Here is a 25,117-nt window from a genome sequence, read left to right on the forward strand (position 1 = left end):
AGAGTGTACCTTGATTCAGTGAAAACTTGACCTGCCTGTGCATGTGCATTTAAATATAAAGATACTGAGACTTATCCTCTCAAATGCAAAAAGTCCATTAGCCGGATTGCCAATCTGTTGTATTTCCCTGTAACAACAGATGACTAGGTTTACCGGGAAACTGGAGCAATCTATTGGTTTTTTTGATGTGCTTGGTGCTCAGTTGGGGCTCCATTTTGCCACCCTTACTCACACTGAGTAATTACCTTACTTTTCAAGCAGTTGCATTGCTCTGCTAAGATATTATGCAACATCAATGAGGGTGGCAGAACTTGACCTGATGGAGGACTCGCACGCAATTTGAAAGTGATTTGTGAGAGTTAAGAATTAGCTCTGGTACTAAAATGTCTCCAAGTCACCTTCTGTTTACTTGACTTCTGTCATCATTATATAATCCAAAATCCAGGTTCCCCAGATTCCCTTGCGAGATAGAAATGTAAGCAAATATTTATCTTGTTGCTAATGATGCTTTCCTTATAGTTAGGATTTCATTTTATTCAGGTCTTAAATTTGCTCTCTGTCATCAGACAGAATCCACAGCAGCTGCACAGAAAAATGTTTGAGAAAATAAAAGGAGATAACATTTTTTTTCATTGCTGGTGGTCCTAGCATCTATTAATATGTTACCAGATCTTCTGAAAGCACCACTACAGAGTGTTGAAAGTGGCTTGATTTTCTACATTTGTTGGAATTTTTTTGAGTGATGAAATAATAACTAAGGGGTAGTAGAGTTTGTTTACAAGGACGTACGTATATTTTATAGAAAATTAAGAAACCCACCGACCCCAACCCCCAAGATTTTTCATGTAATTAAAAAGTTCATGAAATCTTGCATTTCACACTTTCTCTCTTTTTATACCCCTCTACTTCCCACTTCAAAAAAGTGAAAGACAGAGTGGGATTTTCCTGCTGGTTTTGACATGAAAGTTTTGAAACGTTTAAAAAAATGTTTATTGAAATTCTTTGTTTGGAATGTCATTGAAAAATGTTGACAGAGAAATTTTTCCAAGAAAAATGTTGTTATTGAACCCCCTTTTTTTAATGAGAAAACAATTATCAAAACAAACAAAAACCCAGCCAGCTCAAGGGTCAATATTCCCCTTTTCTTCTTTTTAAGAATTGCAACCATGAAAAAGAGAAAATAGTGACATGTGGCTCTCTACAAATGACTTACACTATCTTGTCACATTGGAATTTTTGGACAGCCTGAATATAAACCCATGCTTCTGATGGCTTGTATCTAAATTTATGCAAATATATGCAAATTTGCACAGTCCCGTTTTTGTTAGAGGATGTTGGCAGATTTGCATTAGTAATAAATATGCTTGAAATTGCACAGAAACATTGTGGTGTAATGGGCACACAGATATATCCTCCCACCCACCAACTCTGGACATAACACACTGCACACATGGTCAGTATGGATTGCAGAAGGGGTCAGCCACAGTACTTCCTCCTCGTTATAAGGGTTTGGGGCTGTTCATTGAATGCAGTGAAAACACTTGCCAAGGACAGCAGTCAGACTGCGATGGTAATAGCATCCCTTGTTACTTGGCCCTGATTGACACTCTGCAATGAATGCGTACTACAGCATACAACCTTTCAGACTGGAAATAAGGTGCAAAATTTTTCACAGTGAGGGTAATTAAGCTCTGGAGCAATTTACCAAGGATCCTGGTGGACTATTTGTCATTGGCAAATTTTAAATCAAGATTGGATGTTTTTCTAAGAGATGTTCTAGCTCAAACGGGAATTATTTCAGGGAAGTTCTATGGCCGGTGATATTCTGGAGGTCTGACTAGATGACCCTTCTGGTCTTTAGAATTTGTGAACATTACAGCATTAATCCTTTCTATGGTAATACTAGAAATTGGCACAGAAACTGAGCTTATTCCGTTCCCTATTCCCCCAAATTCCCACCTTTTACTGAGGCAGGCTATAGGCTCCATGCAATTTGAATCTAGTTGATACTTGGAATGAGCAACCGGTGTTCATTGCAGGTACATGACACCTATTTCCTGGAAGTAGTGCACAAAGGAACAGACTGGTGGAGCACACTTTTATATCTGGTCAGTTCTATAAACACAGGACATCCAGGAAAGGGGAGCTAAAGAGAGTTGGGGAAGAGTATAGTGCCACAAAAAAGGTAGATTTTCACAGGAGCAAGAGGATCTGAATTGGGCCAAAGAAATCTGTGTCATCCTGGTAACAGGAGAAAAGGGAATGAATATGAAATGATGTTGCTGTCTATGCTGGAGCCTGTCCTGCTTGACTTTTGAGTCCCCATAGCCACTGGGTTGAGTGCAGTTGCCTGTGTAGGTTAAAACAGCCAGAGGCTGTTTTACTTTTGGCTTGGCTTGCACCTCTTCTGAGCACGCACTTTTGGGGGGAGCATAAAAAGCAGGGCTATTACAGTTGGCCATCCCCCTTTCCTTCCCTTAGACCAGGGGTTCTCAAACCTCTTTTGTTGGGACCCTCTTTGAAAATATTTCAGGCTATGATGACCTTCCTGCAGACCAGGCCACCCTTACTTCTGCACTGCTGCTGGCAGCGGCACTGTCTTCAGAGCTGGGCAGCAGCCAGCGCTCTACGGCCGTCCAGCTCTGAAGGCAGCACAGAAGTAAGGGTGACAATACCGTAACCTCCCTACAATGGGCTTGTAACCTCTTTTGGGTCAGGACCTCCAGCTTGAGAAATGCTGCCTTAGATCATACTCTGTTTCCCTATGCTGCAGTTTCAGTGAGTGAAGCAGGCAAGTGACATGGTTCTGCACAGGATGTATTCATAGGGATTATAACAATGCATGGATGTTGGTGCACTTTGGCCTACATTTAGCATTATTTCCACTTTTCATCTCTTCATTGTGTCTGCAGTTGGGTCTAGTTTCAGTGACAGTAGTTTCTGTCACTTTGTTTCTCAGTGTTCCCCTTTACCTATCTTCTTTCTTAAAAATGACCTGCAAAGTAGAGTAGTGTACTAATGTCTCCTGCAGCCAGGTTGTGGGATGCATTCAAACACAGAAATTCATGTTAAGTAACCACTAACAAATATTTTTTTCCTCCACCTTTGGAGTCCAGTTGATACTTTCTGTTCCACTGAAGAGATTTCAGAACGTGACATCAAAAATACCACGAGTTTCATAGTTTGCAAGATATGTAGTCCATGATGGTTGTGATGTCACAGAATGATGCATTCTGGGACACAGTCAGCCAACAAGGAAAAGTACAGAGGGGAATGGGATTTTAAAAAGGTTAGCTGAAATGTATTTCTGTGCATAATGTCCCCTTTTGCCTATAGCCTATTAGCAGGGACATTCAATATATAAATCTAGGCACTTTTCATTATTTGCTTCAGAGTTTACTGTCAATACACTGATATAGGACCATCTCTTCAAAAGTGCATAAATTTGCACTTACCCACATTTTAGTGCAAAAATACCCTTTTGTAGATACACATATTGGGAGAGTTTGATGCTTAAATAAAGTATAAGCAATTCTGAAGATTTAGCCCATAATCATGTTGTCATTTGGCCCAATATTAGTATTGTAAATTTTCTGTCAGCTTGCATGACCTTATGTGCAAACTGGATTCCTACAATATAAAAAGTCTGAAACTGGAACATGACAATTAAAAATCTTGGATGTCTTTGTTTCTGCAGATGCAACCTTCCTCCTCTGTCCAGTGAATACACCAAGGATGTTGGATCCAAGACCCAGCTGGTGACGGCTAATCCCAGTATAATTGAGAAAAGGTAGAAAGCACATTCTTTCTTGATCAGCAAGGAGAAGGTTTCATCTATATCATAGATGTTGATGTGACAGAGTTATGTTCTTTAAATATTTTCAATATGAGGTTCTCGAGCCTAGGAATAATTCTGTGAGGAATACATATTCTTGTACTCACTTTAACAGATGAGGAAATTTAGGCACAGAGATAAAGGTGAATTGCCCCAGGTCAGCAAGCCAGAGGCAGAACCAGGAATAGAACCCCAAATTCCTGATTCACTTTGCAGTGTATGAGCATAGGGGTGCAAACACTCAGGGCCAGAATCAGGCCATGTTTCGATTAGGACTCTTTGATGATGTCATCATCATGCATCTACTTGGTGCATAACTGAAATCTCATCCATAAAAAGTACATGAAAGTCACTTTGCCATATTATGAGCCTAGTCTTGTCCCATTTAAGTAACGGAAGTTTTACATTGTCTGATCCCACTCACTCCCCCATCCCCATTTACCAATGGGGGCTGGATCAAGCCCTATTTTAAATGGATGAAACAAAAGAAGTAGGAGTAAACAAACCGCTCCTTCATGTTTTCCTTCTACCCTCTTAATACATGGGTTTATGAGGTTTATCCTTTAAAATGTTGCAGGCTTTGGCTTTAATGGCACTCTGTAATGTCTTTCCACTCTCTGGCTCTGCAGGAGAGGGGCTCCCTCCTGTGGTCCTCCTAAGACACACTGGACAGAGCCTTTCAGTGGTATTTAATCAAACCGTCCTAGACAATGGATTCTGGTGACAGATCCTCAGTTGATGTAAAGCAACATAGCTCCAATGAAGTCAAGGAACTTACCGCATCCAAAGGCCCTTCATGCGCTATTGATAGTTTTTGCAAGCCAGTCAAGCTCTGAAATGAGAACATTGCTATTGAACTATGAAGTGCTCAAAAGTTAGGAAGTAACAAAGTTAACATTGCAAGTGCAGTCTTGGACTCTGCACCCTTTTGTATTTGCAGTACATTATAATTCTTACTTCAATTTCATGCCCACATACTACTATTAACATTCAATATAACATCTTTTTTTTTTTTCAGCTTTAGTTACCTAGGGACAGTTTCTTGCAGTATCACCTACTGCTCTGTGAGTGCCAGACAATCAGAGAAAGTCATTTATACTGTATGGCAAGGACACAATGAACATTACTTATGCAACCTACACATGACATAAAACCTATATGTCAATTTGCTGGCATATTGACCACCTTAATTCACAGCTAAGTTAGCTTTGTAATTAACTGGCTAACTTGCACCTAAAGACGCTGCACTGCTTATTGCAAAGAAAATATGTAGTAAATGGATGCTAACAAAAGTGTCTGAATACCCATCTATGGATGATCTCGTGATAAAGGCACGGGAAGGGGTCTCAGGAGATCTAGGTTGAATTCCTATCCCTGCCATAGATTTCCTGTGTGACTTTGAGCAAGTCACTTACTTGAGAGAGAAGTTAACTTATCATATACCATGTCTATGGCGTAATGATATAGTGAACCATTCTGATAATAAATTACTTTTATTCTGTTTTTAATTGTAGTATTTCAAGATTCCCCACATGTATATCTCAGGTTGTAGGAAGTATTGTGTGATCTTCTGTTAGTTGAACAGTAGCATCTAATTTATGACTGTTGTAAAGCAGGCATAGAAAAGAGCAGGATTAAGTCTGTCCATGGAATTTCCTGATTTAGGGGTTATTTTAATGTAGTTTTTGTATGAATAAAAATGTATTTTATGTGTATGTATGTCTCACACACATTTAAATTAGGGGGGTTGATAGTGATCATAATAGTAATCACCAATGCAAAAGGCGTTGTTTTTTAAATGCAAATTTTTGTCTTAGCAAATTGATCACTATCGCCCATATGTGCTGTTTTTCATTGTCACTTTCTCACGTTTTCATTTTGCTGGCAAACTGTAGCAGGAAAACTCGTTTCCCGCTGTCTCCTCCAGAGACTGTATTGAAGAGACAGCTGGCAAAATCAAACAAACTTTCTTAGTAACATAACTTGCTGCATGATTTCCCTTATTAGGTTTGTGAAACAGGAGGGTTTTCATGTTTTGGAATGCTTTCGAAAAAGATTGTGATTTCTCCCTCCCCCACACCCTCCCCTCATTTTCTTATTGTAGGGCTTGATTCTGCAATGTGCTGAGAACTCTGGCCTCAATCCAGAGAAACGCTATATCAGTCTTACCATGGAGTCACAGACAGTCTCCTTAGACCAGGGGTGGGCAACCTGCAGACTGCGGGCCAGCCGCTGGTGGGCCACCAGACCATTTGTTTACATTTGCATGGCTGCCCGCAGCTCCCAGTGGCCTCAGTTCACAATTCCCAGCCAATGGGAGCTGCGGGAAGTGGCAGCCAGGCCCACGCCACGTATGGGCTGCAGATTGCCCACCACTGCCTTAGACTCTTCAGCCTGTCTTGTCACCCAGATAAACAGGGCTTTGTGATAAAAGGTTACTTAAACCAAAAATCACACCACATTTAGGTAGTTTCCAAGAGACCAGTCACTTATCTAGAGTACCAATTAATCTGGGGTCTTACACCAAAGACAACGCTGGCAGCCAATTCTGTAGTAAACTAACTAAGGTTTATTAGCTAAGAAAAGGAAAGGAGAATTATCATTATTATTGTAACTACATTATAATGGGATCCAGATAAGTGAAAAGGATGCAAGAAATATCCCACTAGTTTTCATGAAGTTTAAACATCAAATACTCTTATACATTTAATAATCACTTTGATCTATACTAATACACAAGTGAATTGGCCTGGGGCTCTGTCATGAGCTGTCACAGTATATTAAGAGAAAATCTGTCTCTTAATTTCTCTCTTACTGCTGCTATAGGAAAGCAGTGAGGAGAAGCAAATGTACATGTATTTTTAAAAAAACTCTAGGGGTGATCCCGAAAAATAGACAAATAAGCCCTTATATCTGTACCAGAGAAATTGGTAGAAATTATAACAAAAAGTAGAATGAAAAACCTGGAAGGTCATGGTAGGGTATAACCAGTACATTTTCTGCAAAGGAAAGTCCTTCAAATGGATCGATAAAGTAGGTGATTAAGGAAAACCAGCTGATATAATTTATTTAAACTTTCAAAAGGCCTTTGACAAAATACCTCACAACAGGCTACTAAGGGAACTAAGTAGTCATGGGGCTAAAGACAAAGTATAGTTATGGATCCAGAACTGGGTAGGAGACAGGCAACAAAAAGTTGGATTTGAATGGTCAACTTTTATCCTGGCGAAAGGTGAACAGTGAGGTACTTCAAGATTCTGCATTAGTGCCTGTGTTGTTTAATAATTCATGATTCTCCCCCTCCCAAATAAAAATCTTATTTTGAAAACTTCAGAATATATATTTTGTGTCCCCCCCCCTCCCCCAAACGCATTTCACCCAGCTCTACCTACAAATTTTTTTTACTGTGCCCTAAAAGGTCATTGGAAAAAATGTTCTGAAATGTATTGTAGGCATAATTGTGTTTTATGCTCCTTACAAACTGAGAGAATAAAAAACCCACACGCTCTCTTTTTCAATCTCTCGGTAGCAAGCACATCAGAGTAACGTTATATGTTATAGACATAAACATATGCCTAGTGAAGATGAATTTCTTTCTTCAATTGCCCTTTTCTTTTTGTGAGTTAATTAAATCTGTGACTGAATCTAATATGCGTGAAAATGAGGAACTTAATAACATGTGAGCCTGTCATACCCTTTAATGGAAAAAACAACTGGAGGAGTTGCAGTGGGCAAGAAAATCCTACAATATTCCCTTAACAAAGGAAACTAACAAAACTAGTTTCCTTCTGATTCATTCATCTTGTGGTGGGTTTGGCCTTCATCCTCAGACAAGCGGTGGATTCAGTCCCTGAAATCTGCAGCTCTCTGGTATCTTCAGGAGAGACAGGGTCATCAGCACATAGGCTCTGTGCCCTCTATGGGGCTCCCTCAGCCCTAATCCTGATCACTCTCTATATCTGACCTATCAGTCCTCATCCGCAAAGGAAACCTGCACAACACTTTCAAAAGACGAGCGCGGGAGCTTAAATTCATATCTTTGCTAGACTTAAAATCATGGACTGAATAGAGATGCTGGATTTAAGGCCTATTTCAAGAATCTATAAGCCACTAACAACCGCTGCCCTCCAGTTGCCTTTTCCCCACCCTTCATTCCCGCCTATGACTGTAGGGGTCTAACGGGCCACTTTATCTTGAATGTTCCCTTCAAATATGTGTTAACTACTTATGCTAAACAACCTGTTCCACCTTGTATTTAGCTGTGACGCTCAGGGCATGCCTACACAGCAATAAGAACGAGGTGTACTTGTGGCACCTTAGAGACTAACAAATTTATTTGGGCATAAGCTTTCATGGGCTAAAGCCCACTTCATCAGATGCATGTAGTGGAAAATACAGTAGGAAGGTGTGTATATATATATATATACAGAGAACATGAAAAAATGGGTGTTGCCATACTAACTATAACGAGAGTAATCAATAGCCCAAATTAGCTTATGCCCAAATACATTTGTTAGTCTCTAAGGTGCCACAAATACTCCTTGTTCTTTTTGCTGATACAGACTAACACGGCTACCACTCTGAAACCTACACAGCAATGTAAGCTTCTGGTTCGTGGGACTTGAGTCAGCTGACTAGTGTCAGGGAACCCTGGGCTTGAGCATCTACACTGCATTTTAACCCTAGATTAAGGATTTTCTGACCCGTGCTTGAACCTAGGATTCTGGTGTCCACACTGCAGTGCACAGACCCGAGTCAAAGTAACCCTATCCCAGAGTGGCTAGCACCCCCTCCCCCCCCAAGTGTTTTAGGCCTACGACTGCACAGTTTGAGAAGCCTACCATCTAATCTGAGAACTGGGCTCTCCACCTCTAGGCTGAGTCACAATGGCAGGAAAATGCCCATGTGCCCTTGTTTTGAGGATATTTAAGATATCAATAGAGCCCTGCGCAGATACAAAATTTGTATCCGCATCCAATCTGCAAAAAAGATCTGTGGATATCCGCATCCGTGGATGTAGATGTATGCAGATATAAAGCAGATATCCGCATATGTGCAGGGCTCTAGACATCAGTCTCCAGAGCTGTCAACTATTAAAACAAAACTGCAATGCTTTTTTAAAATGGGATGTTCGATGAAGGTGTTTTTGTTGGGTTGTTTTTGTATTGATTTTTGTCTGTTTGTTTTGAAGTTTGATATAAAATGTAGGTTTCAGAGGAAAACCCTCACCCCTCGCCTGCTGCTGCTGGCTGCAGAGCGGTGAAGTGCCTCAGCAGATAAGGGATCCCTGGGAGGCAATGGGAAAGTTTTGGGCCTGGCTCCCACTCACCATCCTCACGGTGCATGTTGGCCAAGCACCTCTGCACATGTAGCCCTTTAAGGGGGAGGTGACCCAGGAGCCAGGGAGAGAGAGTGCAGCAGAACCAAATGGTTGCCCTGCAGGAGGGGGAGTGGCCAGGGTGTTCGGGGTCATCCCTCCCCCAGCTGTACTGAGCTGGGAGCTGCAGGGCCATGGCTTAGTCCCCACTCTGCTCTCGGGTTCTTTCCCCCCCCCCATCGTGGTGCTCCCTGGGGCTGCATGTGCAGGGTTGCCCAGGAAGCATGCACCAAAATCTGGCTGTGCTCTTGTGACCAGGAAGCAGCTCTCTTTGCAAAAAGCTTCTGATCGCTCTCCATTGAAAACCGTGCAGGCTCTCTGATAGTGTGCTTGCAGACTGGTGTTCTGGAGATAATGGATTCATGCTGACCTCAGCTGCTGCAATTTGCAAAGACATGTGTGGCTTCCATTTGCAATAGAGTGCAATACACTGCACCATGATTGTCAGCATAGAGAGGATTAAGGGTGTTGCCCCAAGGAACTATGGGATACAGTCAGAGGACTTCTAGAATCTGAGTCAAGTTGGGGCCTCGTGCATACAGGAAAGCAATAGGGCTCAGACCCTCAGTCCCAGCTTAACACAGGCTCAGACCCTCCAGCCCAGGGTCCAGGGACCCTTGGTTCGAACCCTAGGTTAACACAATTGGTGTGTGGATAGAAGGGGGGTTAGGTTTAGCCTTATATTGCTATGTAGACATACTCTCTGAGTAAGCTCGAAAGCTTGACACTCTCACCAATAGAAGTTGGTCCAATAAAAGATATTACCTTACTCACCTTATCTCTTTAATATCCTGGGACTGACGGGGCTACAAAAACACAGCATACAACTTTACCACTGTCATTTTTTGACTTTTGGGTACTTAAATGGACAACTTTAGAGCCCCATTTGGCAAATGCTTATGAACGTGAGTAACTTTACCTATGTGAAAGAGTTTCACTTAAATTTGTGGGGCTACTTGTGTAAATATGTGCAAGATCAGGCTTTTAAGTTTACATTTTTCCATCCTAATGTAAGCTATTTTAAAATGTGTCATACATGAATGATTTTCAATTACTTAATAGCTGATGTTATAACAATTTGGAGCACATAAAACCATCTATACTTGAATATTTTAAAATTATTTTTGCCCCACGTTGCATCCTCAAAAAGGAAAGGTAGGAGAAAATGTAGGTTACGAAGTTCTAGGACTTCCTTTTCTTTGGAGGTGTAGAATGTTTATTCTTGTAAATATCTTTTAAAAAAAATTAAATACATTTTCCCCAAATTAAACTATCTCACATATGTCCTATTCAACATATTCATAAATGATCTGGAAAAAGGGGTAAACAGATGATACAAAATTTGCAGATGATACAAAACTACTCAAGATAGTTAAGTCCCAGGCAGACTGCGAAGAGCCACAGAAAGTTCTCACAAAACCGGGTGACTGGGCAACAAAATGACAGATGACTTTCAATGTTGATAAATGCAAAGTAATGCACATTGGCAAACATAATCCCAACTATACATATCAGATGATGGGGTCTAAATTAGCTGTTACCACCCAAAAAAGATCTTGGCGTCATTGTGGATAGTTCTCTGAAAACATCCACTCAATGTGCAGCGGCAGTCAAAAAAGCAAACAGAATGTTGGGAATCATTAAGAAAGGGATAGATAATACGACAAAAAATATCATATTGCCTCTATATAAATCCCTGGTGTGCCCACATTTTGAATACTGCGTGCAGATGTGGTCCCCCAGCTCAAAAAGGGTATATTGGAATTGGGAAAGATTCGGAAAAGGGCAACAAAAATAATTTGGGGTATGGAACAGATACCAGATGAGGAGAGATTAATAAAAGTGGGACTTTTCAGCTTGGAAAAGAGATGACTAAGCGGAGATATAATTGAGGTGTATAAAATCATGACTGGTGGGGAGAAAGTAAATAAGGAAGTGTTATTTACTCCTTCTCATAACACAAGAACTATGGGTCACCAAATGAAATTAATGGGCAACAGGTTTTAAACAAAAGGAACTATTTTTTCACACAATGCACAGTCAACCTGTGGAACTCCTTGCCAGAGGATGTTGTGAACATAGCATAAGAACAGCCATACTGGGTCAGACCAAAGGTCCATCTAGCCCAGTATCCTGTCTTCTGACAGTGGCCAATGCCAAGTGCCCCAGAGGGAATGAACAGGTAATCATCAAAGTGATCCATTCCCTGTCGCTCATTCCTAGCTTCTGGCAAACAGACTCGAGGGAGACCATCCCTGCCCATTTTGGCTAATAGCCATTGATGGACCTATCCTCCATGAATTTATCTAGTTCCTTTTAGAACCCTGTTATAGTGTTGGCCTTCACAACATCCTCTTCTTGTGAGGCATCAGGTATCGACCACTGTAGGAAGACAGGATACTGGGCTAGATGGACCTTTGGTCTGACCCAGTATGGACATTCTTATGTTCTACTTGAAAACACTCTGGGCCTGATTTTCCACTGTCATGCTGGTTTTATGGTAGTATAGTGACTTCAGAGGAATTATTTTGGTATAAAATCTGTGTAACAGAGTGGAGGATCAAGCCCCCTGTTTGTGTCTTGTGGTTAAGAAATTGTCTTGGGACTGCGAGATCAGAGTTCAAGTCCATCCTTTGTCACAGAATTCCTCTGTGACCTTGTGCAAATCATTTAGGCCCTCATCTTCAATTGAAATCAATGAGAGTTAGGCACCTAAACACCTTTAACGATCTGGGCCTTGGGTCCTGATTTCCTACTGTCTTGCACCTTGTGTAATAACTTACACCTTTGGAAAGTGGCTGTAAAATACTATCCAATCAGAATGGTCACCAATCAAACGTTATCCAATCCGATCCACTTTGCACAGGTGTAAATGACTACACAAGGTACAGGATACTGAAGAATCTTGGTTATAATCTCTCTCTGTGCCTCTGTTCCTAATCCGATAATCAAAATTCCCTACCTCACAAAGATGCGGTTTGGAGATATGCGTTAATATTTGTGAAGTGCTCAGACACTACAGTGATTGGGGTCTGATGAGGGCTTAGTTAGATTGATTATCTACTGTTTCTTTACAAAACTAGAGTTTTTTTCTTTTGAGATTTTAAACTTCATTTTTGGTCTCTGCATAACAGCCTCTGCCTCTTTCTACATGCCCACTCTTCTGCTCACTTCCTGTACACACATTAAAGGGACACTATCCATTTGTTCTGAAATTTAAGGTCTGTTTTGTTTAAAGATTTTGCTTTTATTTAAGTCAGTCTTAATACATATAGAAAGATTTTCATCCCTTTTTTTTTCCAATGACAGTCGGGAAGGTTTTAGTTTTAAGTTTTCGGGTTTGCAGCGGGAGTGTATTATTCATTTCCCTGTTGGATTGGAAGCTAAATAACACTGCACTGGCAGATCACAACCAGAAATAAATTGAAATTCAGTATAAACAGAATGTCACTCTCAAAACTGAATGAAAGACAAAAGGTAGTAAGCAACATATATGGTGAAAAGTATTTTTTTTAAATGTCTTTCACTTTGAGATGCCACTTACATTTCAATATGGCAAAGAGAGGTTTTTGTTCTTAAATATGCTGGGCCAAATTCATTGCTGGCTCTGTTAGGGGAAATTTGACCCATTGGTGTCCCTTCAAATGGGTCATTCTTATTCGCTCATTCATTTCCGGTGTTTATTCCCACACTGGCCTTCCCCTGCTAGTTGTGAGGAAACACTCCCAGAAGCTGAGAGAGCATCCCATTGAGACCCACCATTAAAGGCTACCAGCTAAAGCCTGGATTCTGACTCAGCACCAGAGCTATTCTTAGTTTTCATTGTTTGTGGAAGACACACAGGATGAATAGCCTGGATGGTGGCCTTGTAAAACTGAAAAGGTCAGGAGTAAAGAGAGCAGAGCAGTTAAATAAGAATTTGATCATACTGTATATACAGGGCCAGGGTCTTCCCTCCCCACTACCCTCATACATACACTGCTGGGTGTAAAACACTACTTCAGGGGCCAATGAAGCCTGTTATGCTCTGGATGATTCTCCACAGGGGAATGGCAGGGAGTTCTACTTTTGTCCTCTCTCGAGTTCTGCCAGGGGCAGGTAGCTTTAGTTTTCATCAGAAACACCTAAAGAATCCTGCAGTTGGAGGCTGAAATGCAGATGTGTTGAATGGACACATCCTCAGGGAGTCCAAGTCATTCCTCCTTCACTACCAGCACCCCCCATTTTGGGGCAGCACTCTGTTTTTACACCTCCCAGTGAAGAAGAGGGGGTGGCACTGCAAATCCTTCCTTGCAGATTTCCTCTGAGGGGGACCCTGCACCATGATCTAGTTCGTCAGAAGCTAGTGTAAATTTGGAGTGAATATAGCCCATTGACTACAAACCGCATGAAAGCACAGTTAAGGTTGTGAACGATTTCACCTTCGCTTAGTACTACAGCATCTGAAAGCAAATTTTAAAAAAAACATTGGAACATGAGGAGATTCAGTGCTAAATTTGCTTCACCGGGTTTAACCTTGTCTTCTTGCTCATGTCCATCCTCTCCTAAGGCAAACATGAATTACAACAGTCTGATCTTTCATTATATGACTATTTAAGCTGCTTCCATGTTTCTTTGTCAGGTATAAAGTAATCTCAGGCAAGATGTGTGTGGGTGAGTTCAGTACTGGGGTGCTGTAACTCAGCCCAGAGTTGATGGCTGGACTTTAGGATGGGTATCAGACTACTAGCAGGGGAGTTGCTGGGGGACAGTGGCATCTTCAGACCTTAGTGGGGGGTGGGGGCAGGGCGGCCCAGCGGGGGGGGGGGGGCAAGTGGGGCAATTTGTCCCAGGTCCCGGCCCCTCAGGGGCCCCCACGAGAGTTTTTCGGGGCTCATGGAGCGGGGTCCTTCACTCGTTCCAGGGGCCCCGGAAAACTCTCGCGGGGCCCGGGCCCCCGGAGCTTCTTCCGCACCAGGTCTCCGGCGGCAGTTCGGCGGCGGGGGGTCCTTCCACTCCGGGACCCGTCGCTGAGGTGCCCTGAAGACCTGCGGCGGGGCATCCTTCCGCCCCGGGACCCGCCGCCGAAATACCGGGTCTTCAGCAGCAATTCGGCGGCAGGGGCAAGCCAGTATGGGGTGTAAGTGCTTTGGAAAGGTGGGTTAGCAACATCATCCTCATTTTCCAAATGGGGTAACAGAGGCACCAAAAAGTTACGTGACTTGTGCGAGGTCACATAACAAGTCTCTGTTACAGTCCAGAATGGAATCGTCCTGGCCCCTAACCCAATGCTCAATTCATTGGACCACAGCTGGCCACTGTACCTGTTCTCAATAGACTTCCATGTCCAGGCCTGTCCATCCAGCATAGTTATTCAGCACTAAATTCACATACAGAATTTTAGATGGATGCTGTTAACTTACAGATCCCATGTTGTCTGAAAAGCTGCCAGCTGCTGTTGACTGTCAGATACCAATGCTATGGCAAGGCACAGTGGCATTAGATTCTTATCTATGGTGCTCCTTTGCCCATGTGCACAGGGATACATCATTCAGCAAATCTGTGGTCAGAAGGAATTTTCCCTCCAGCACATATTGGCAGGGACCTTGTGGTTTTCACTTTCCTGTGGAGTAGGGATTATCCATTAGGCTCAGGGGAGAGTACTCAATTCTGGCAATTTTCCACAATCACTGAGAGCAGTGGGGAGCCCTTTTGAAAGACCTTGAAGATCCTTCTTGTTTTCTGTGCCAGTGTTTCTATATATTGCTGGGTCAGCTCAGTTCTGTAGTATTTTTACTTCCTTACATATTGCCCTTGGTCATCCTATCTGGCAAATTTCTCATACTAAAAAGCTTAAATAACCCCATGAAGTTGCAGCCCTGGAAACTGGAGTAAAAAAATAATTGATTGCTGGTGATGAATGTATTTGCATTTAGACTAAGAAACAACCACAAGATGGGCATAAGATATTAATGTTCTTTTTTATTTTGCACTTGTTTGTTACAAAGCATAATTTTGTTCCTTAGGGAGAACTGTATTTTAAAGGACAGATTCCACCCTCCGATGTTTTTTGACCAGAAGCCATGCCATGTCTTGGAGGGTGTAATCATCTTCAGCTGGTTTAAATCATCTTAACTGTGAATTATGTCACATGAGGATGTGGTCCAACATTTTCAATTTAATTTTGTTTTAGAGGTATGAAAAATTCAGAAAGTTTCTTCCAATTACTATATTACATTTTTTGCTGCAAGCAGAGGGAATGTTGTCTAATGGTTAGGACAGGGAGCTGGGAATCAAGCCATTCCCAACTGTGTCATTCACTAGGTGTATGACCGTAGACAAGCCCACCTTCACTTCAAATTACACATTTAGAAAACGGGTTAACAATTATACTTTCTGGCATGAGAGTGGATTTTTTAAAACAAATGTTCAAGTCCTTGAATGCATTGCATAAGTATTATTACATATTCTGTGAATGATTTTTCTTTTGCTATCCTGACAGGTCATAGTACACTATACACTCTTTACACCATATGTCATCCCATTGCACCCCTTCTGGACAAACATGACATTTGCAGGTGCTTCCTGCCTCATTTCCCTTCTCCAAGGTGCGTCCCTTTGGCCTTTCTCACATGGAAAGGTGTTCATGATGTAGTTTGGACCCCCATCCAAGTTACTAAGCAAATTTAACCCCTTCCAGGGTAACAAAAGTCCAGCCAAATATCGAAAAGATTTTTCTGCCCCTCCTGGGCTTCCTTTAAATCTTTCCTTGTTCTGTCACAGAGTGCTGACTCCTATGCTGCTTTCCCTGAAGTTCCTCTTGCAATCTATCACTCATTGGTGTTCCCTGTATCCTGCATACCCTACCTCAGGACCTTCCACATGAGCCTAACCTGCTTCCTGTAGGTTGTCTCCATGAATTTTCTCTGCCCTTTTTTATAAGGCCCATGTGTACATCAGGCTGTCATCTGACCCCATTAGTCCCACCCAGGAGGCTACAGAGGGTTGCCAGATTTTTCAACAACCACAAGCTGAAATGGGTATAAAAAAAAATCCAAAACAAGCACCCAAACAACTCTTACAAATGTAAGTTCAAAGTTGCTTCTTTTTCGATAACTTGGTAATGAAGCGATGGCATGCTGGAAGTGAAACCTAACCAGAGAAAGGGTTGCAACACAGTTACCATATGTCTCTGCTGAGAGCTAGCCTGGTGCTTCTCCATATGTCATGTAGACTGGAGTGATCATCACCCTTCCTCCGCTGGCTGTGATGGATCAGCACATCTATGCATCTTACTTTTACATAGTTTGCCAGCAGTTTCAGTCCTGCAAAGTGAATGAACAGTTGTACACACAAAGCATTTGTGAAGTGCAAACATCTCAGTCAGCTGTCATGACAGTACCTCACTGCCTCAAAGTAAAGGACATCTTAATAACCAAACTATGCAGGCTGTGTTCAGGATTGAGGGTCAGTAATGGAGTTGGGCAAACATTGTGACAATATTTCTGTGAATATTCATTCAATTTTTTTAACAAATTCACCCAGACAATGTTTGTGTCTTGTTTGCTTTCACTTTCCACAAATATTCATATTTATTTTGGCAGGAGTTTTCACTGAATCAGTAACTTTTAAGTGAATAGTGAAGAATACTAATGAAAAGTGAATACTGAATTCACAATTTAAATATCTGCACAAGAAACCAGTGTCAAAGAGTTCTGCTTTCTTGGGGTCTGATTCAAAGCCCACTGAAGTCAGTGGGTGTATGATATCAACAGAAAATGTAGATCAACCCCCATACTTAGGGAATGAAAAACCACCATTGTGGCTTCAAAATAGCTTGAATTTTTAATATCCAATACTCACAGTGAATTGCTCTTTAGCAAGACAGGAATAATTTTTAATAATAACTTTGAATAATCAATATATTTGAAAAAATCTCAATCTGTCTGTGACCAACTCAAAAACTGAAAAACGTAACATAAATTGTCAATTATTTGCTCTGAATTATTTGCCCAGCTCTAGTCCCTGTAAGTTTGGGCAGCAATTATATGTTTTCTTTTTCATATTAAATTGCATATTACAATCTGCTTCTTTCTTCACTAGTCTGGACTTGAGGATTCAATTGGACTAGAAATTCAGGCACAGCAGAAATTACAGCTAATGGGTCAGATTCTCACCTGATATACATCTGTATAGATCCATTGAAACCAGTGGAGCTATGCTAATTTATACCAGGTGAGTATCTCGCCCCCTGACTCTTTTTTCTCTCCTGCCAACATGTGAGCTCAGGCCTTTGTGTTTCTTCTGCTATACTTGATGGCATCCCTTACACCTGAAATAGGGTGTAGGCAATAAGCTCAGTTCTGTGTGGTCCTGGGAGTTTCCTACCAGGATGCTGAGTGCTTTCTCCGAAGCTGATGCTTTGCGGGTTCAGACCCAAAATACTTTAGACGCTTGTGTTTTTATTATCTGTTTCAGGGAAAATGCAAAAAATGCTGCATTCACATTTTGATAGGTAAGTAAAAGAGGATCTGAATTTCGTATTTTGATAAGACCATTTCAAAATGTAAAACCAAGGACCTAATGGGGACTGATTCTCTGTGGCCTTTCACCTTGTGTAGTCATTTAAGTCTGCGCAAGTTGACTGCAATTTGGGGGTAAACTGCTACCATCAGTAGTAAGATTTACGACCAACATGACCAGATATAAATGACGACACAAGGCAGTGGAGAATCAGACCCATAGTCTTTAAAGACACAGTATACTAGGGAACACTATGAAGGTTTTGCAAGAGGTTTATTATTCCTAGTTTCTGAGTTAATTACCAGTTTAGGATCTGATTCACCACAGCAGTAACACCAGAATAAAACTGAAAAAATACACTGACAAATCAAGGCCTGGGTAACTTACCTTCTGCCATATTAAATTCTCATTGCAGTTCCATTTCCATATGATATTCTTCACTTCCTGTCTTAAAATGACCCCAGAAACACTACCTTTTAAGGTCCAATCCTACAAGGTAGCTAATGCTTCCTGTGAGAATCTGAGCAGCTTTGATTCTCATTGACTTCAATGGAATCTCGACACCTTGTGGGGATCCACTCAGCACCTCACAGGACTGGGCCTTTTTGCTTACATTCAGCAAAGCATTTAGGCAAGTGCATACTTAAGCTATATTAGTTTGCAATGCTGGGTAAAATTTCTAAACGTGCCTAGGAGACTTAGGCTTCTAAGTCCCATTTTCAAAAATGTCTTAGGTACTTGGCAGCCAAAGACTCTTGAAACTCCATGGGACTTAGTCCCTAAGTCACTTTTGAAAATGGGACATAGGGTCCTAAGTCACTTAGGCCGTTTTGAAAGTGTCACCTTCTGTATTTCTAGTCACCCTTCCTAAACATATTCTAAACACCTTTAAACATACATATATTTTCCCCCTTGCTATCAGACACCAAACAGAGAAGCTGTCCTGTTACTGTTGAATTTGCTGTCCTTGACTGCAAACTTACCTCCATTGACATCAGTTTCTCTTACAGCATTAATCAGCAGTTTGGAAAAAAAATCCTGAAATATATTCAAATAAACAAACAAGTAATGGTTAATGCTAAGCGGTTTGTTGTTTACACAAAAATCAGATGTACAGTCATTCAGTGGGATTTAAGTACACGAGGCAAGGGCAGCCCCTGACCCTACCTCTAGAAGCGATGTTATTGTGTACAACTGCAAACAATGCAAAATGACTGTATTTTTCAATGAGTGTCATAAATGTATCTGTTTCACCTTCACCAATTTTTACGTATAAGTGAAACCTCACAATGATTGCTTACCTGAGCCAGCAAAAGCAAAAAGATGATTATCAAATGACAACAGCACTGCAGTATCTAGTGCATTATTAATCATTTGTATTACAGTAGCACCTTGAGATTGTTTGGTGTTGTACATATACATATACAAGAAATGTTGGTAGGAAAGATCCCACAGGAAGCAAGTCTAAAGGGAAAAACAGTTCAAGAGAGTTGGCAGTTTTTCAAAGAGACATTATTAAGGGCACAAGAGCAAATTATCCCCCCATGTAGGAAAGATAGGAAGTATGGCAAGAGACCACCCTGGCTTAACCAGGAGCTCTTCAATTATTTAACACTCAAGAAAGAGTCCTATAAAAAATAGAAACTCGGTCAAATTACAAAGGTTGAATATAAACAAATAACACAAGTATGTAGGGACAAAATTAGAAAGGCCAAGGCACAAAACGAGAGTAAACTCGCTAGAGACATAAAGGGTAACAAGAAAATTCTACAAATACATTAGAAGCAAGAGGAAGATCCAAGACAGGGTAGGCCCTTTACTCAATAGGGGGAGGGAGGAACAATAAAAAGAAATGTGGAAACGCCAGAAGTAGCACTGGTCAGTATAATAATGCCTGCATCTGTAATTTTCACTCCATGCATCTGAAGAAGTGGGGTTTTTACCCATGAAAGTTTATGCCCAAATAAATTTGTTAGATTTTAAGGTGCCACCGGACTCCTTTTTGTTTTTGTGGATACAGACTAACACGGCTACCCCTCTGACACCGGAAAAATAATGGAGCAAATAACTAAGCAATCGATTTGCAAGCATTTGAGAAGATAATAAGGTGATAAGTAACAGCATGGATTTGTCAAGAACAAATCATGTCGAACCAACCTAATAGCTTTCTTTGACAGGGTAACAAGCCTTGTGGATAGTGAGGAAGGAGTAGATGTGATATATCTTGACTGTAGTAAGGCTTTTGATTCTGTCTCATATGACCGTTTCATAAACAAACTAGGGAAATGCAACCTAGATGGCGCTACTATAAGGTGGGTGCAAAACTAGTTAGAAAACCATTCCTAGAGAGTAGTTATCAGTAGAAGAGCATATCAAGTGTGCTCCTGCAGGGATCAGTTCTGGGCCCAGTTCTGTTCAATATCTTCACCAGTGATTTAGATAATGGCGCAGAGAGTACACTTATACAATTTGTGGATGATACCAAGCTGGGAGGGGTTGCAAGTGCTTTGGAGAATAGGATTAAAATTCAAAATGATCTGGACAAACTGGAGAAATGATCTGAAGTAAATAGGATGAAATTCAATAAAGACAAATGCAAAAGGAACAATCAGTTGCACACATACAAAATAGGAAATAACTCCCTAGGAAGGAGTACTGTGGAAAGGAATCTGTGGGTCATAGTGGATCACAAGCTAAATATGAGTCAACAGTGCAACAGTGCTGCAAAAAAAGCAAACATCATTCTGGGATGTATTAACAGGAATGTTGTAAGCAAGACGTGAGAAGTAATTTTTCCGCTCTATTCCGTGCTGATATGGCCTGAACTGGAGTATTGTGTCCAGTTCTGGGTGCCACATATCAGCAAAGATGTGGAAAAATTGGAGAAAGTCCAGTGGACAAATTGGAGAATGTCCAGAGAAGATCAACAAAAATTATTAAAGTCCTTCCCTCTGAGGAAAGGTTGAAAGAATTGGGTTTGTTTAGTCTGGAGAAGAGAAGACTGAGAGGGGACATAACAGTTTTCAACTACATAAGAGATTGTTACCAGAAGGAGGGAGAAAAATTGTTCTCCTTAACTTCTGGGGCTAGGACATGAAGCAATGGGCTCAAATTACAGCAAGGGCAGTTTAGCTTGGACATTAGGAAAAACTTCCTAACTGTCAGGTCTGGGGATGTATCATCCCTACACCAACCTAATGGAAAGTTCCATGAGGAGGTAAGGGTCATGATGGGACACTTGCAAGGTAATAAATCATGGCCTTATGTAAGGCCCCCTGGTGGTCTAGGGATTATATAAGATGAGGTAAACAAGGTAATAAATCATGGCCTTATGTAAGGAACGGTTGAACCAATCGGTGTGGGGCTATACATGTGATAAACACATGATTCTCCTTCTTGTCCAATCCGTAGATGTGTGATTATAGCCTAATTGTGTTATGTAATGTTGAGAAAAACTATAAAAGAAAGCTTGTAATAAACAGGATTCGGATTCAGCTTGCAACCACATTGGTCGTGTGGTTTATCCGCTCCGCATGGGACCCCACAGTCAGGGTAGTTAAACACAGGAATAAATTGCCTAGGGACTTTGTGGAATCTCTGTCACTGGAGATTTTTAAGAGCAGGTTAGACAAACACCTGTCAAGATAATATATAGATAATATTTCATCCTGCCATGAGTGCAGGGGACTGGACTAGATGACCTGTCAAAGTTTCTTCCAGTTCTATGATTCTATGGTCCTTGCTCAAAGAGTTTACAATCCAAACAGACAAGCCAGACAAAGGAAGTACTATTAACCCCCCTTTTTTTATCAATGAATAGGGAACTGAGACACAGAGATAAAATAATTTGCCCAAGGTCAAACAGGAAGTCTGTGATAGATCCGAGGAAATTGAACTCAGACCTCCTGAATCTCAGTTCATTGACTTTACAAAAAGACATCCCTCCTCCCCAGATCCAGGTGAAGGTCAGTAGCATATCAGCAGAGTACTTCTTGACATAAGCAGTTCCTCCATTTTTTGATTACATCAATTTATTTTTCAATTTTTCATTACTTCTATTGTCAGAAATGCAAAAAAATAGAAAAATCTAGTGAACAAGAAGATTGGGGAGTTGAGCCTCTGAAGTCAATAGGAGTTTTGATGGTACAAGGACTGCAGAACTGGTCACCTTGTGAACCAAAAGCAGATATAATCCTATCTATCTTGCAGGTGGGGGGGAACTGAGATACTTTTTTTTAATATATATGGAGATATACCCATCTCCTATAACTGGAAGGGACCTTGAAAGGTCATTGAGTCCAGCCCCCTGCCTTCACTAGCAGGACCAAGTACTGATTTTTTGCCCCAGATCCCTAAGTGGCCCCCTCAAGGATTGAGCTCACAATGCTGGGTTTAGCAGGCCAATGCTCAAACAACTGAGCTATGTATGCCACAGCCTGCATTTGTGAGAAGATCTCCATAAGCAGAAGCTCTGAAGGCATCAACCAGTTTCTCTGAGGAAACTGCATGAGACTATCCCAGAATAGGGGCTGCAGTACCCTTTGGGAGGCTGCTTTGTGCACATCTCAGACTATTCATTTTTGGTGGCTAGTTTGAAAAGATGAAGGCAGATCCTGGCTTTCATTACCCTTCTTTGCTAGCATAGGGACATTGTGCTAGACTCTCCTATTTGTTGTATCCAGATGAAGTCTGGCACAATTCAGGAAGTTGAAGGACTGGAACAGGATCAGAAGAAGGGTGATGGTCTCCTTGTATGGCCTCCCTATCTCTTGCTCCCCGCACAGGGCTAACAACAATCTGGACCGAGATGTTCAGGCATATTTTTGCAGAGGCAATGGCAATATAGCACCTTGTTTCACATACCTTGCTTTTTAATTATAGATCCGTCACAAGTAAAAAAGTATTCTGTGCAACAGTTCAAAGATGACTATGAAGCCGATAAGAGTATTTGGCTTTCTAGATTTTGTTCAGCACCTGCTTTTTCTTCTGAGTGTGAATGAAATAGAAAGAGGTTCTATGGAGAGGAAATGTATGCATAAGAGAGTTGATGAGGGAAACCATTTTCTATGAGCTTGAAAATGATCATTTCATTTTCTTTATACCATATGTTGGTTCCTATGGTGTATTATTTACTGGGGAGAACTAAAAATACTATGTGTGCATGCAGCCAATAAGGAATATGTCAGTTAGGCCGCTCACTGTTGTTGTTTGCTGTCTTATTTAATTGCAGCCAATACGATTGCAGTATGTAAATCAGGAAATTATTTGCATTATTTCCAGTAGGACTTCACTGTGCAAATAAATGTAGGAAGAGAACAAAGAGGGAAAGAAAAAAAGTGTTGGGTGTTGGGGGACAGAAATGGGTAGAAGGAGAAGAGCATATAAACCAGGTGTAGGCAACCTATGGCACGTGTGCCGAAGGCGGCACATGAGCCGATTTTCAGTGGCACTCACACTACCCGGGTCTTGGCCACCGGTCCGGGTGGCTCTGCTTTTCAATTTAATTTTAAATGAAGCTTCTTAAACATTTTAAAAATCTTATTTACTTTACATACAACAATAGTTTAGTTATATATTATAGACTTATAGAAAGAGACCTTCTAAAAATGTTAACATGTTTTACTGGCACACGAAACCTTAAATTAGAGTGAATAAATGAAGACTCGGCACACCACTTCTGAAAGGTTGCCGACCCCTGATATAAACTATTCATTAAGCAATGTATGGGGATGAATAGGGAAGATGAGGAGGAAATGTATGGGGATGAATAGGGAAGATGAGGAGGAAATATCATCACAGCTCCATGAATTTTTCCTTGGTACCAGCTTGTTATATTTTATTCTGTAAGGAGACATTACCAGATTATATTTTGTATCTGAATGCAGTTGATGAGCATTCCCAAAGGGAAAAACATATTATCAAACTGTCAGGATTTAATTATTACTTTGCTAATGTTCCCATAAGAAAAACAAATATTCACTACATTGCTGGCTGTAACTCACATTTCTGATTGAATTAAATGTGAGAAATAAAATAACGGTGTTATTTACATATTCATAAATCTCAGCAAAGCAGAACCAGACACCCTTGAATAATAGTGAGTCCAGTGATTTCACTGTTGTTTCAGTTATTTCTTCTTGAGCTATGCGACTGTTTTTTGCAGAACTTCAATCCAGTTGAATTGACCCTTGGGTCTGAGATTGGATGCAGTCATGAGCCTCAGTCTATGCACATGAAAGTTCAGTGGCAGAGGATGATTTTCACTAACATAAGAAGCCAGTGAAAGTTGCTTGGAGGTTTGAAATTGGAAGTGAATCAGCCCTGGCAGATTCAGTTGCAGTTTCACATTTCACCAACTTGAATCTCCAAGGAAATACATCAATAGCCAACCCCCTCAATAATCAGCTTTCCCCCTCCACCTGAAACAATCCCCAGGATGACCCCTCTCACCTCAGACACATCTAAACTGAGAAGTAGGGTATGTCCTGGGGCTTGTTAATTTGAGGGGTTGAAGAGGAAAGGTGCTCAGATACAACCATGGTGAAAGAATAAATAGTGGATGAATGAATACATGATAAAGTATTGATTAGTTATGTCTATGTGTACTTGGTTGAATAGACACACAAAAATATTGATTGATTATGGCTCTGTAGTCAAAATTAGGTGGGTTTGAAAACTCAGATCTGAAGATGGACTCTCTCCTTTTTTCTCCCTTTACTCTTACTATGAATGGCAAATCTGTATCTATAAATTTAGAAATCAGTTCTCTTGTATTTACAGTAGAGAGACTCTATTGATTTTTAGATGCACCGATCCAATAACCTTATTTAGGCCTGTTGTTCTATACTATATAAAACTATATAAAGTTGTCAGCAGGAAATATTTGGCCCCACTAAAAAACAACTCTAGTTATGGTAATAAAATGTGCAAAAATGCAGGTGTTACTTTTATTTGTTTATATGGTTTATTAAGCATTTGTCATCAAAACACCTAGGTACTGTACAGTTTTCTTTTTAAAGAAATCAGTAGTTAAAAAACACAAAAATGGATCCAATGGCCCCCTGCTCCCCAGCTCCAAAACTATCCTACACCCCCATTCCCCTGGACCAGCCTTTTTGTCTCCTTTGATGACCCCCGACCTTTAACCTTCTTCTTACAGCAACTTTTCTTTCAATTAGCCTCCTAAGGGATATTCAATTCTCACTCTCCTCCTTTCTCTCCAGAAAACTCCTGAACCACCCATCTTTTGTGCAGCGTTTAAAATACAATACCACTCAGACTTTATTTGCTCTTTTGAACATTCTTGTGTCCAGCGGGTGCAATTCTGGAAAGTGCTGAGCATCTCCTATAGTGTGCTAAATGCCCTCCACTCCCAGTGAAATTAATGGGAGTGAAGGGTGGTC

At 41.0% G+C, this 25,117-nt stretch overlaps 1 protein-coding gene across 1 annotated transcript in view; it reads left to right on the forward strand.

The window, feature by feature from the left end:
* ST8SIA1 (ST8 alpha-N-acetyl-neuraminide alpha-2,8-sialyltransferase 1) overlaps positions 1–25,117 on the forward strand; it is a 173,511-nt gene that overhangs the window by 117,655 nt on the left and 30,739 nt on the right. Inside the window, exon 4 of the mRNA XM_034782629.1 lies at positions 3,698–3,790. Coding sequence (XP_034638520.1) covers positions 3,698–3,790 — 93 coding nt within the window. The remainder of the gene's footprint in view (positions 1–3,697; positions 3,791–25,117) is intronic.

Source organism: Trachemys scripta, chromosome 1, assembly GCF_013100865.1.
Source record: "Trachemys scripta elegans isolate TJP31775 chromosome 1, CAS_Tse_1.0, whole genome shotgun sequence".
Lineage (NCBI taxonomy): Eukaryota > Metazoa > Chordata > Testudines > Emydidae > Trachemys > Trachemys scripta.